Here is a 14,288-nt window from a genome sequence, read left to right as displayed (position 1 = left end):
GAATATTTAGTTTCCAGCTTTCATCTCCTTGTAACCATGTCTCAGTAATGGCTATAAGATCATGCCTATTAACCTCTATTTGTGCCATTAATTCATTTATTTTGTTCCAACTACTATGTGCATTTAAGTTAAGAGCCATTAAATTTTGCCATTTTACCATTTTTTCCATCTTTGACCCTATTTGCTGCTGTTTTTTTTTATGCCTATACACTCTGTCCCTTCCTGTCACACTCTGGGTATCAATACCTAAATAGCTGCACTGCAATGCTGCCATATCCTTATGCTTTGTTATCCTACGTATTCCCTCTCCAGACTGCTCCCGCCACCCCCTATTTAGTTTAAAGCCCTACAGCCCTAGTTATTCAATTCGTCAGGACACTGGTCCCAGCACCATTCAAGTGAAGCCTGTCCCACCGGAACAGCTCCCTTCTATCCCAGTACTGATGCCAGTGCCCCATGAACTGAAATCCAATCCTCCAACACCAATCTTTGAGCCACGTATTTAACTCCTTGGCTTTATTTACCCTATGCCAATTTGCCCATGGCTCAGGTAGTAATCCCAAGAATATCTTGGAGGTTCTGCTTTTTAAGTTAGCTCCTAAATGTTCAAATTTTTTCAGCAAAATTTCCTTTCTAGTCCTATCAATGTCATTGGTACCAACATAGACGACAACAACTGGATCCCTGCTCTCCCACTCCAAGTTCCTCTCCAGCCCTGTGGATATGTCCTTAACCCTGGCACCAGGCAGGCAACACAGCCTTTGGGGCTCGCAACACATGGCTGCAGATAACAGTATCTATCCCCCTAATTATACTGTCCCCTACCACTACTACGCTCTTATTTCCTCCCCCCACTTGAATGGCTCCCTGTACCACGATGCCGTGGTCAATAGCTCATCCTCCCTGCAATCCTCGCTCTAGTCCACACAACTTGCAGATTAAAATGCCCTTCAGAAGAGGACAGCCAGCCAGTGCCGCAGGAGGATGAATGATCTCCTTCGTCCCGCCAGGCTAAGTCACTCTTCTCGTCACTCTCAACTCACAGACTCACAAACCCATCATACATCCACGGGGCCTGCACTCACTGCCAGTTCAAGGGACATCACCATTCACTCTTTCATACACACTGTCATTATCCTCAGCCCATCCATGGGACCACTCACCACCCACACAGGCCAGGCACATGTATCATCTGGCCTGGCATGCGTCCTGATATACTCTCCCCATCTCTATCCATACAGGACAAACTGGCTCACAGCAGGAGGGAAAGGTCGCAGGCCAGTGGAGGAATGCTGGGGTTCGAGGTCCTTCCAGAATTTGAGAACAGAGCCATCCAGCTGGCCGGCGATGATCAGGACCAGTCCTGTGCTGATGGTGAGGTTGGCACTGCTCTACCAAGTGAGGATCCAGCAGTGCAACATCCATCAGACAACCATGCTTTGAGTAATGTGTTCCGTGCTACAGGCCACTGCCATGCACTAACTATCCCCCCTTGCTTCCGCAGGTCCATTACAGCAAGAGCTGATGGACTCCATGACCAGGGCTTCCGAGCCAATTCAGAAGGGGCATCTGAAGGGGAATTGGAACGCACCCCCTTACAAATTCCATCACAGCGCTCACCCACACCCTCCACCAAATCAGAGACACACACCTCGGTGGGACCTAGTTCTAGAATAGGCACGGGATCAGATACTGGTGAGCACAGTGCACAGTCTGATCTATAGCAAGCGGCAGCAGGGACTTCCCAGGTGCCCGGCATTCAGAGGGCTGCTAGAAGCCAGGAACCTGTTGATTCTGAGTTAAATGATGAGCCTCTGGACTCGGTCATGTCACATTTGCTGCAACTGCAAAGGCAAGCTAGAGAACATCAGGAAGGGATGACTGCTGCACTCCTCAGATTACAAGGCACGATGGAGGAGTCTGTCCATCTTCAGGCTGAGGTGATAGTGCCAGCATTGCAATGCACCAAGGTCAACACTGGAAGGATGGCCGCTGCCATGGAAACCTTGGTCTAGGACGTCACTCCTGCACTGCTGCGCGGGCTTAACTCCATCGCTGATGCCATAGTTAGCCTCTAACAGTGTGTACGCGAGAGGGGTGGCAAGCAGCTTGATCTCACTCCAGCTATCCCTTCCTCTCATGGAGTCAGCCAGGGGCCCTTAGGCACCCACAGGGAGGAGGATCAGCAGGTGCACACCCCAGGATTATTCACCCAGATGACTCCAGGGGTGTCCAGTCCATCCGAATCCCCTCTTCCCGTGACCTCCACAGCTCCAGCTTCACAGGCCGAAGAGGGTGCCACTGCCACACAACAGGACCCCAAAAGCAGGACAGGACCCTCCAAGTCTCGGCCCTCCAGAGGACACCCGCCAAAGTCATCACAGTCAGCAGGCTGCCTCCACCTCTGCTGTCGATGTTCGGGGAGCACTAAGATGTAGTGGCAAGGTTAGGGCAGTTAAGGAAAAGTAGTTGCACAGCGTGGGCACGGATGTTGGTCACTTGTACACACTGTTCACTATTGTCAATAAATTCCTAAGAATTTATCCCTGCCTGTGGCTCCTTGTTCTGAAGAACAGTCTTCTTGTCACTCAGATGTAAAGCCTTCCTGCACAAGGTAAAAAGCAGGTGTCTCAGTCCAGGGCCTCTTCCCTGTGCTCTGCGTAGCCTTCAGACCACAGTGATGGTCCGATCTCACACTCCCTGGAAACATTACTGATGCCTGCACCTCGGTGATGCTGGTCATTGCTGCTAGAATGTACTGGGCAGGTGCCATAGAGTTTCCATATTCTCTCTGTGTGCCCTCAGGAAATTTAAGGTGGGGCTGGTCCCCATCTCACCAGCATCTGCGACCATTGATGCTGTGCACCAGCTCCTGAAGGGCTCAGGTGGTGAAAGCGGACACAGCATCGGATGCACCTAAAGTTTCATGGCTGCATCTCTATGAGTCATGAAGCACAAGCGAGCTGCACTTGGCCAGACTGAAGTTAGACATTCACAGAGGTTATGTGAAGATTTATGGAGTGTCCTCACTGCATGTTGTCATCATCCTTCTGCGATCAAGAGGCTATTAGGGTCTCCACTGCATCTCCATGACAGGATCATTCTCACAGAGGCTTTTGCGCTGTCATAAGCCAGACTGGAATGAAACATTCACAACTGCGATGTGAGGATCTATGGGGACACCTCACTGCATGTCGTCATCACCCTCCACAAATTTGGCAGCTGTGAGGGCCTCCCAAGCGTGCCTACCTCATCTAGCCAGTGCGAGAGCCTCATCCCCGTCATCCTCACCACCGAGGCCCTCTTTACCCTCATCTCCAACAACGTCCGCCTCATCGGAGGAGACCTTCAGCTCCTCCATCTCCTCCTCAGCCAGTTCGACTCCCTGTTGCAGTACCAGGTTGTAAAGGGCGCAGCAGACGATGATGATGTGTGACGTCCTCTGTGGGCTATATGGCAGGGCATCACCAGACTGGTCCAGGCACCGGAATCACATCTGCTCCACCAAGTTGTGAGCTGCAGCATGAGCTTTATTATACCTTTGCTCTGCTGTAGTCTGAGGCCAGCACACGGGTGTCATCAGCCACGGCATCTGCAGGCATCCCTTGTTCCCGAGGAGCCAACCCTGCAGCCTCTGTAGATCCTGGAAGACTGCAGGGATATGCGAGCAACTGAGGATGTAGGTGCCATGCACACTCCCTGGAAACCGTGAGCACACCTGCAGGTAGTCGCATACCAGCTGCATGATCAGTGAGTGGAAACCCTTGCGGTTGATGTAGTCCATCGTATGTAGTGACGGAAACCTGAGCGCCACATGTGTGCGGTTGATCACACCCTGCACCTGTGGGAATCCCGTGATCTGGGCAAATCCAATGGCTCTTGCATCCTGGTTGTCCCGGTCCTGGACGAAATGCAGAAAGTTGTGTGCCCTCGAGAAGATGGCATCCGTGGCCTCATGGATGCATTTGTGGGTAACAGCTTGAGAGATCCCACAGACATCACCTGTGGAGTCCTGAAAGGGGCCACTGTGATAGAAATTGAGCGCCGTGGTCACTTTCACAGCCAGTGGAAGTAGATGCCCTCCATGTACTCTTGGTGCCAAGTCCTGCAATAAGTGGCAAATGTGAGCGATCAGGTCCTTAGACATGCGCAGTCGTCAGTGACACTAGTTCTCTGTCATCTGCAGAAATGACAGGCGGCGTCTAAAGACCCTGCATGTCGCTAGGCGCTGACCAGCCACGGCTCGCTGTCGCTCCTGGGCACTGTGAGGAGCCCCAACAGCCCTTTCTTCCCGAGGTTGTTGATCCTGCCTTTGTGCAACCAGGAGCCTCAGTCGTTCTCTCCTCTGTCTTCTTTGCTCTGTGTAGGCCATCAGGCATACAGCTAGGTCACCAGGATCCATGATCCTGACATGGTCCTTCTGCAGCCTGAAAGAGAGATGTAGTTAGCATGGGTGTACTTAGCATCCTTTCCTGGCTCTGTGAGACTGCCTTCAACCCTTCCCGGAGAGTGCTTGCCACCCCTCAGATGGCCACAGATGTGTGTGCTGCATGGCTGCCCTATTAACCTGTGACATGGGGACACTGGTCCAAACTGGGATGCTGAGATTGCAAAGGCTTCTGAACGCCTCCAGCAATGATTGCCACATGGCTAATATTGGTGAGGAGATTGTACAACTTGTGCAGTCCAACTGCTGTGCAGTCCAGTAAACTGGTCGCAAACTCTCAGTCTGTGCTGGGGTGGTGGAGGGTAAGGTCTGGAGAGCTTGGTGGCACATTGGTGCCTCCGCATTGCTTGCGTGGGCGGGCATGCCAGGAGCCCAACCCCAATCATATCACTGTGGCTGCGCCTGAGCTGTCTCAGTTGCAGAGGAATGGTCAGTTTATACAGGTGTCCCTACTGCATGGCCATTTCCCTCGCTTACTCTGCCCCCCACATCAATTTCATATGCGTGGGATCCAACACGAGGGCAGCAGTTGCCTCCCTATCCCCCCACAACACCAACAGTCACCTCCGTGGCAGGACAGCAGTTGCTCCCGGGCACCCCCCACCGGCAACAGTCGGCTCCGTGGCAGGCCAACAGTTGCCCCTGGACAGCACCCACCCCCCCGCCAAAAAACAGTTGCCTCAGAGGCAGGACATCACTTCACCCAGGCCCACTGGTGCACCTGAAGCCTGCAAAGCAACAGGCAACCCTGGTGAGCTGTGGAAAACTATGCTGTTCACTCACCTCAGTTCCCCCAAAATGAAGGCCGCCAAGCGAACATCACCTGTGTGCTGTTGTGAAACATGTTGACCTGCTTTCCCGCTGATGTGGTGGACGATCTGGTGAGGGTCCAGAGCCTGGCGGGATGGTCTTTTAATGAGATGCTGGTGTATTACAATGAGCTCCCTGCCAACCGTTGGCAGGAAATGCGGCCTGCCGATGGTGGGCTAAGCAGACAATCAGATTGCACCATATTGTCCGCGTCCGCCACCTATCATGCCACCTACCAGCAGGCACGGAAAATTCCGCCCTCAGCTCCCTAATTAATCACATATTGCACATGCTGAATTTACATGCCTCCTAAATCCCATCACAAAGTTAACATCTTTTCGATATATGAAACTGAATCAACTAAATTTGAATGAAATAATTCTGTACATTGTTCACTAAAGATGCTATAAATTACTTTAGTGTTTCCATATATTCAGCATCACAGAGATGGTCAACTTCCAAAGTAACATTGCCTATCTCTCCCACAGTCCATAGAAACTCTCATCCATGTGTTTGTCTTCTCCACGCACATCTATTTGGATGCTCTTCTGGCTGACCTCCCATTCTCCACCCTCCATAAACTTCAACTCATCTAAAAGTCTGCCTCCCCTAGCTTACACCAAGTCCCACTTAACCATCAACCTATGTTTGCTGACCAATATCTGCTCCCAGTATTCAATGTCTCAAATCCAAAGTTCTCATCCTCATGCTCAAATCTCTTCAGGGCCTTATTTCTATCTCTGTAATCTTCTCCAGTTCTACAATCCTTAGAACTCAAATTACTCTAACTCCCTTTTTTTTTATTCATTCATGGGATATGGGCTTCGCTGGCTGGGCCAGCATTTATTGCCCATCCCTAGTTGCCCTCGAGAAGATGGTGGTGAGCTGCCTTCTTGAACCGCTGCAGTCCATGTGGTGTAGGTACACCCACAGTGCTGTTAGGAAGGGAACTCCAGGATTTTGGTCCAGCGACAGCAAAGGAACAGCGATTCTCCAGTACATCCTCACTCACTTTGCCTTATCATCGGCACATGTTCCTTCAGCTCTGAAATTCATTCAACACATCCTCAAAAAAAAAACGGATTATTTCTGATACAGAATCACTGTTAGTGAGCATATACAGAAGCCAATTTTCTCACAACATGGCCTACAAACAGGTGGGAGACCTGAACTTTACCCCATAGTTCTTACAAAGTTGAAGAGAAAGTGCTTTCAATACTAACTATTGCCCCCATAAACACATTAAATAAAAAAGTTATATTTTCTCCTATTCAAGCAAAGGAATCCTAATTTTTAACAATAAGTATACAGTTTGCCACAGGGCAATTATGTTGGGACTCCCAATCTGAAATTTCATTTTTTGTAAGCATTATGGGATTTAATTCTGTATGCCTGTTTCTACACTTGAGGAAACATCTACTGTGGTCTTTACTATTATTTTATCTCATCTCCAACATACCAAAAAAATTACTCAAGTGCTAATTACAATAATTGTTATTTACATCTTTGGCTGCCTGTAGGATGATCAGCCACCATATTCCTCTCTTGTGTAATGGAAATGCCTGCTCATCTGAATGTCTTCCCTATTTTAACAAAATTGTTCACTATAAAAATAAAATGAATAGATAATACAAGTAAAACATTTAGCTCAATGATTTTTTTACACTTTTCTCTTAATACCCGCTTTAAATAAAACACATTAACCATTAGCTATTTAACAGCAAGAAAGGTAGAGAAGTAAAAAACTGAATTTGCATCTAATTTTTACCAGAACATATAATGTTCATTTTTATTCTTCCAATTTCATCTCGATTTTTGTTTTGCTAAGTCACAGGAAGATGTGGGAGTTGAATTCAAGAGAAGAGGTGAGAATAGTTGCCCTTAACACCATGGCAGCATTCACCTCAGCATGGCACCAAGGAGCCCTTACAAAACTGAAATCAATAACTTTCACTTCACCATAAGGAAAACGGCTATTTACGGATGATTCCAGTGTTCAGCTCTATTAACAAACTCCCCCACTAATGAAGCAGTCCATATTAACCTGCAGCAGGAAGTAGTAGCAAAACATCATCCCCTAGTTCCCTTCCAAGTCACACAGCATCCTAACTTGGACATACATCGCCATTCCTTCAATAACACAGGGTTAGAATCTTAGAATTCCCTACTTAACATTGTGGGACTACCATAAAGAAAGAGACTGCAGGAGTTTCAAGGAGAAGGCCCACCATCATCTTCTCTTTGCAAATGAGATGGGCAATAAATACATCCTTACTAGCATCACCCGTACGCAGAGATGATGATTATCAACTTTTATTTATATGGTGCCTTTCCATAACAAAACGTCCTAAGACACTTCACAGGAGAAAATTTTAACACTGAACCACATAAAGAGATATTAGAGTAAATGACCAAAGATTTGGATCAAAGGTGTATGTTTGAAGGAGCATCTTAAAGGAAGAAAAAGAGGTAGACAGGCGAAGAGGTTCAAGCCGGGAGTACCAGAGAAGGCATTGGCAGCTGAAGGCATGACCATCAATAGTGCAACAATTAAAATCAGGTATACTCAAGAGGCTAAAATTAGAAAAGCACAGCTAACTGGGAGGGCTGTGGGGCTGGAAAGGATTAGAGAGATAGGCAGGGGTCTAGCCAGGATGGATAAGAAATCAAGGATGAGAACTTTAAAGTCGAGCCGTTACTTAACTGGGAGCCAGTAGAAGTCTGTGAACACAGAGGTGATAGATGATTGGTGCAATTAAGGACAAGAGCAGCAGAGTTCTGAATTACTTCAAATTTACACAAGGCAGAAACGTAGGAAGCCAGCCAAGAGTGCGCTGGAATAGTCAAGTGTAGAGATAACAAAAGTATAGATGAGGGTTTCAGCAGTAGATGAGCTGAAGTAGGGACAGAGTTGTGCAATCTTACAGAAATGGAAATAAGTGTTTTTAGCAATGCTGCGGACGTGTGGTTGGAAACTCATCTCAGGTTCAAATATGGCTTGAAGGTTGTGAACAGTCTGGGTCAGTCTCAGACAGTTGCCAAGAATAGGGATGGAGTTGGTGGCTAGAAGGCAGAGTTTTGTAGCAGAGACCGAAGACAGCGGCTTCGGTCTTCCCAATATTTAATTGGAGATTTCTGCTCATTCATGTTATGATCCCATCTGATATTACTACTGGACAAGCCTGAACCCAGGGTGGAACCTGGCTTGATAGATCCTAACTTTTATTTTGCTAGAAACGTGGAGTGTGGCTACTGCACAGTCACAGGAGTCAGCTGATGAAAGAATAAAACATTTGTTGAACAAGATGAGCTATATTACAATACTCCTTCACCTACAACTTTACCTTGACAAATATATACAGATTTGTAAGGATAACACAAGTTACAAAACCTATCTCATACTCTAATGTTCACAGTAAATACATAGTCCATGTAAACCAGTAGGCAACTTATGGTCAGGCACACCACACTCTGGAACCAAGTGACAGATGCACCCCAAACAGATGCTACAGGTCTCTCATCAACTCCCCCCAGACACCTGTCACACCGTGAGTCAACCGGTCTCACGGAACTCCATCTTTCACACGAGGGTTCCCAATCTCCACTCTCAAAAAACTCGCTTTGGAATCTTCTCCCAAACCAATGCTTTCCCTCGGATGCCTTCCGCAAGGGTTCACCTCCAAAGTTGCAAACTCTCCTTCCAATGTTCCTCTCCCCTGGATCACCACATGCATTCAAGCTTTCTTCCATGCATTCTCTCTCCCTGACTCAGCCATCAACTGTACACCACAGCTTCACACGCCCATAGCAAAGAGTTACAGACCTTCAATTGTCTCTTTGGATCTTCTGGCTCCTCATTCTTAACTTCACTTAACAGGACCTTTTCCAGGTTCCTGTCCTTCCTTTGACCAGAAGGTCTTATTGGGACTTTCTCCTGCTTCTGTCTCACTCCTCGGCTTTGGGAGCTTTCAGTTCTTTTTAGGAAATCTACTCTCTGCAGTTCCCTCTCCCAGTAGACTGCTTCTCTGGAGTCTTGACTTCAACTTCACTTTGGGACTTGCTACCTGTCCCTCTGCTCCAGTCTCTCTCTGGCAGCTGCTTTCAACTGAACTCAAACTGCTGCTTTTTTCATCTCTGTGTGTGTGTGTGTGTGTGTGTATGTATATATGTATTGGGTGGGGAGGGGGGTATACCTCGTGGGATCCCTGTTGCTAGGCAAAAGCAGTTTTTCACTATCTTGTTTGCTTTACTCCCTTCAAGAGTCATAAAAACCTCATTAGAATGCAGGCCCCTTGTAAAGTGAAACTAAACTTCAACTTCTTTTCTTAACACACAAATACTGTTATCAAATCAAACTTAAATGTTAAAGATATACCTTATTCTTAACACACCCAAATACACATCTAACTTACTTAAACTCTCTATTACTGGATGTCTGGCAAGAAGTCAAACAATTTAGAGACAATGCAGGGGTCAGGAGAGGTGGTGTTGAGGCAGAGCTGAGTGACATCTGTGTACAATGGAAACCATTGTTGCTTTTCAGATGATGTCGCCCAAGTGCAAAAAGCAGATGAGAAACCGGAAAGGGCTGAGGATTGTTCCTTGGACGATATCAAGAACAGGAACACAAGCTATTGCAGGTTTTTTGGCTACTACTTGGTAGGTAAAGAATGATGGGATAGATAAGGCCAAATAGGAACAGCAATTTGAGGAATCCAATTAATGATTTTACTTATATCATAATTCTCCACCTCCCAATACACGAATAATAAAATAGTTCCCATTTTAATATACCAATCAATTACCTCCGAAAGCTGCAAAATTTGGATCAATATGCAAGGGGTTCCAGTCTCCATTCAGTCGGTACAGAGCAGCCTGTAACATGGGGAATCATGTCCTTACTTTAACAGAATACAGTGTGCATTTTGATAAGTGTAGATCATATATAGCTACACAATAAAAACATTTCAAATAGTTATTTGGTGATACAGGAATTGAACAGTGCTGAAAAAAGAGACATGTCCAAGCTTTTCATCTTGCACTCATTAGGACACTCGCAAGAATACCAATATAAGGGGAAGACAACATTTATACTGTATGTGAAGAGAGAGCTGATTGGTTGGCAAGTGGTGTTGCCATGGAGAATGCACCACTGACAGTGACTGAAAGTTAACTGCCAAGCATTGTTTGAAATTTAAACCAGGCATCTTGACCTTGATTAGTCAAGGCATTGCCCTGAGGAATGAATCAGCGAATGATTGTCACTTATTTTGTTTAGCTGAAACAGGCACAATATATGTACATGTTCTTTCTATCTGCAAAGAACAGGGTCCTGTGTATTAATATATGTAGCTTTTCAATACACTTTTTATAATCAACTAAATTTGCAACTCTGCTTAACCTGGTAACATTTATATAATATTTATGTTTTACATTACACGCATGAAGCCCAGAAATTAGAATTCTGGCAATGGTCAGCACTTTATTTTTAATCCAAGTACTTTCTTTAAATTTGATACTAAAATTAGATAAATCTACTAGCAGTTTGAAATGAAGTGGCTGAAATTGTCTACCATGTCCATTAACTTCTCAAACTTTACTATGAAAGTTAAGTTAAAATGTGAAAGCACGTTAAAATCACGTTTTTCCCTTATTTCTCATCGATTCTTTTTCAGAACTTTTGACATTTTCCTACCTTATAAATACAATTTATTGATCATAAACGGTGAAGTTCACATACCTGTTTATGAATTAAATGTATTTTAATTAACTATCAAAGTTAACAATTAAATGTTACAAATTTCTACTATTTAAAATAATCCTCCTACTAGTCCAATTTACAAAACTGAGATTATTAAAAGTAGCACAGAGGTCATTCACATATTGATCTTTACCACTAAGGATTTTGAAGGAAGAAATCTGAAAAGTTCTGGGCTGATTCCACATACCCAATGCAGATGTGACTGCAGGCAGTAAATATTTCCTGGGAACCCATAGGCTCACAATCCATCATTTTCCAGCTGTTAGTTCTCATAGGAAGAAAATCTTTTGATGTGCGCCCTCAATTTCCTGCAAATTATTTCCTGCAAATGCTGTTACCTGCTGTACATGCAGAATCAGCCCTCTTGTGTAGCAACCTTCAGAGAATTTTAGGAGGATTGTTGAATCAAAATAAAAACTTTATTCAACCTTTTCTAATGAAAGGTGATTAACCTGAGATACCAACAATTTCTCTCTCCACAGATGGTACCAGACCTGCTCGGTATTTCCAGCATTATCTATTTTTATTTCAGATTTCCATTATCCACAGTATTTTGCTTTTGTATTAGATTATTTAAGGTTTGATGTACATGAAATGCAAAGTTTGATGTACATGAAAATGCAGTTTGGCAGCTCACAGAGAAATCTGGGAGCTGTTAGCAGGCTCCAGGCAGTTAGGGCTCAGAGGAGTCCTAGGGAGCTGAGGTGGTGGCAGAAGGTTACTGGTTCCTTGTCAAGCAATTAGAGCTCATAGAAGACTTGGGTGCCGTTCGGTGCAGCAAGAAGCCTGGGCAGTGCCAGCTTATTGAAGCTAGTGGTCTGCAAAAGAGTCAGAAGGCTGCTGGTAATTACAGGCAGGAGTGCAGCTTTGTGAATCCCATGGAACGCAGTCTCAGAACATACTGAACCATTGGGAGGTGAGCAGTCATTGAGGCAGTCCGGGTCAGAGCAGCTTTTGAGGGAATTCAGAGGCTAGATCTTCGAAAGCAAAGAGTGGATATCCCTCGTGAAGGAGGCAGAATTTTAATGAGATATTGTGAGTCTCAGTGGTCACTGACATCTTGGTTGGTTGTTGAGAAATCAGTGGGATCTGTCTTGGTCATATTTGCCATTTAATGCACAGTGTGGGATGTTCAACCACAGCTTGCCTGTTAATTCATATTTACCTCATGTCATTTCTGAATGTTAGAGAATAAGATAGATATTGTCAATTGTTTTACTTTTCTGACTTTGTATAGTAAACTTTATTTTGTTTGTTTAAAACTGGTATCTTGTGGCTTTATTCTCTTAGTAAGTACCTGGGGTTTCAAACTTCATCTACTTTAAACAAAAAGTCATTGGTCCCTAACCAGATCGTAACAAGTTAGAATGGACAATCTACAGAATTGGCTGCTGTACAACTAAGGCGTTACTGATACTAGTAGTAGGTTTACTGTGGTGCTGGCTACAGTAAAACAAAAAATACACCATGTCATTATAGCATACAATACATAAGCATGAATCTGCAGCTTATGTGAAACTATGTGAATTGGCATGTATTTTTGGAACCACAAAGTGCAAGGGCTGTGCCTTACTCAAGTCATTTAAAAGCTAATTGCTTTCAGGTAGACCCTCTCACCGATAAAAGAACCAAAAGCAGTTTTTATATATACCATTTGTGGGAAACTTTTAAGGGTTAAACTGCCTTTTTACTCCCTCTTTCGTTCAAAAATGGAATGACAAAATTTTTATGTGTGATTGCATCTCACTAGAAGTGTGAAGGATGTTTCTAAAATAAATATGTAAATAGCTGTACAAAAAACAGGCACAATCTGTTGATTTAATTTAGGGTATCTTTGCATGGAAAGTGCAAATTGCTCAAGCCTTCCCTTGTGAATACTTGAAGCAAATACTTATGCAGAATGTTTAGTATTTTATGTTCATCCTCAGTTTCAAGTCTCTTTATGCATGTTTTTTTTTACAGTTTTCCCTTTCCTCTGGCTCCCTTTTAATATCACTTTCCATTTGTGTGTTAATCTGCTTAGCCTGAGCTTGCTGGTTCTGAGAACATATTTATTCCATATACTCAACATCAGTCAGGAGATTCCTCTGGGGATCTCTACTAGGGTTAGAGAATCAACTGAAATCTCTGGAACAATTTTAACCATATCCTCTCAGGGAAGATCACATGAGAAAATAGAAAATAGAAAAATAGAAAATAGGAGCAGTAGGCCATTCGGCCCTTTGAGCCTGCTCCACCATTCATTATCATGGCTGATCATTCAACTCAATAGCCTGCTCCCGCTTTTTCCCCTTATCCTTTGATCCCTTTCGCCCCAAGAGATAGATCTAACTCCTTCTTGAAAACATACAATGTTTTAGCCTCAGCTACTTTCTGTGCTTCTGTGGAGCAGGCTCACTGCTCTCTGGGTGAAGAAATTTCTCCTCATCTCAGTCCTAAATAGTCTACCCCGTATCCTCAGACTGCGCCCCCTGGTTCTGGACTCCCCCACCATCGGGAACATCCTTCCTGCATCTACCCTGTCTAGTCCTGTTAGAATTTTATAGGTTTCTATGAGATCCCTCCTCATTTTTCTGAACTCCAGCGAATATAACCCTAACCCACTCAATCTCTCCTCATATGTCAGTCCTGCCATCCCAGGAATCAGTCTGGTAAACCTTCGCTGCACTCCCAGTAGGCAATTAAAATTCTTTGAGTTATTTATCTGCCAGGAAGCTGTGTAAAGTCTAGCACTTACAGTGATGTGGTGCCCCATAATGCTGCAGGCAGGTGGAAAACTAACAAAAAACCAGTAACTTTCTACCACTATCTGGGGTTTTCACTTATCTTTTACCAAAGCCATGGGGCCAATCAGGTGAGCTTTTGAGGAAATGCACACAAATCTTTAAAAATCTTTTAAAACGTTTCACATATCTTCTGCTGAAATGTTGAACAACATCCCTCCAATTCAACTGTTTTAGTTGCTCACTTATTTCACTAAATTTAGCCCTTTTAAAATGATTTACCCTGGTTCATAGACTTGAGGTTTTCTAACTCCCAGATCATTTTACATTGCATCATTCTATGTATACTGTCCCCCAGGAATGCTCCAACTTCTACTTCCTTTACATTTTGCGTCACTAATGAATACGAGGTCAAGGTGTGCTGGATCGAAACAGTCATGCCTGACAATCTTAAATTGGTTTTCAGTTTCATTCTTAGCACAATCAGGATTGTTTAGCTAGTGTAGGCCAATTACACTGAAAACCAATTTAAAAATGTCAGTTGGAC

General features: G+C 44.6%; 1 protein-coding gene across 1 annotated transcript in view; it reads right to left on the bottom strand.

Annotated features, from left to right (window-relative positions):
- Positions 1-14,288, bottom strand: part of hsd17b4 (hydroxysteroid (17-beta) dehydrogenase 4) — a 155,188-nt gene that overhangs the window by 42,077 nt on the left and 98,823 nt on the right. Inside the window, exon 18 of the mRNA XM_078566668.1 lies at positions 10,063-10,132. Within this exon, the coding sequence (XP_078422794.1) occupies positions 10,063-10,132 (70 nt within the window). The remainder of the gene's footprint in view (positions 1-10,062; positions 10,133-14,288) is intronic.

The sequence above is a fragment of the Cetorhinus maximus genome, chromosome 2, assembly GCF_964194155.1.
Source record: "Cetorhinus maximus chromosome 2, sCetMax3.hap1.1, whole genome shotgun sequence".
NCBI lineage: Eukaryota > Metazoa > Chordata > Chondrichthyes > Lamniformes > Cetorhinidae > Cetorhinus > Cetorhinus maximus.
Note: the sequence above shows the minus strand (reverse complement) of the source record. Positions and strands in the feature narration are given on the sequence as shown.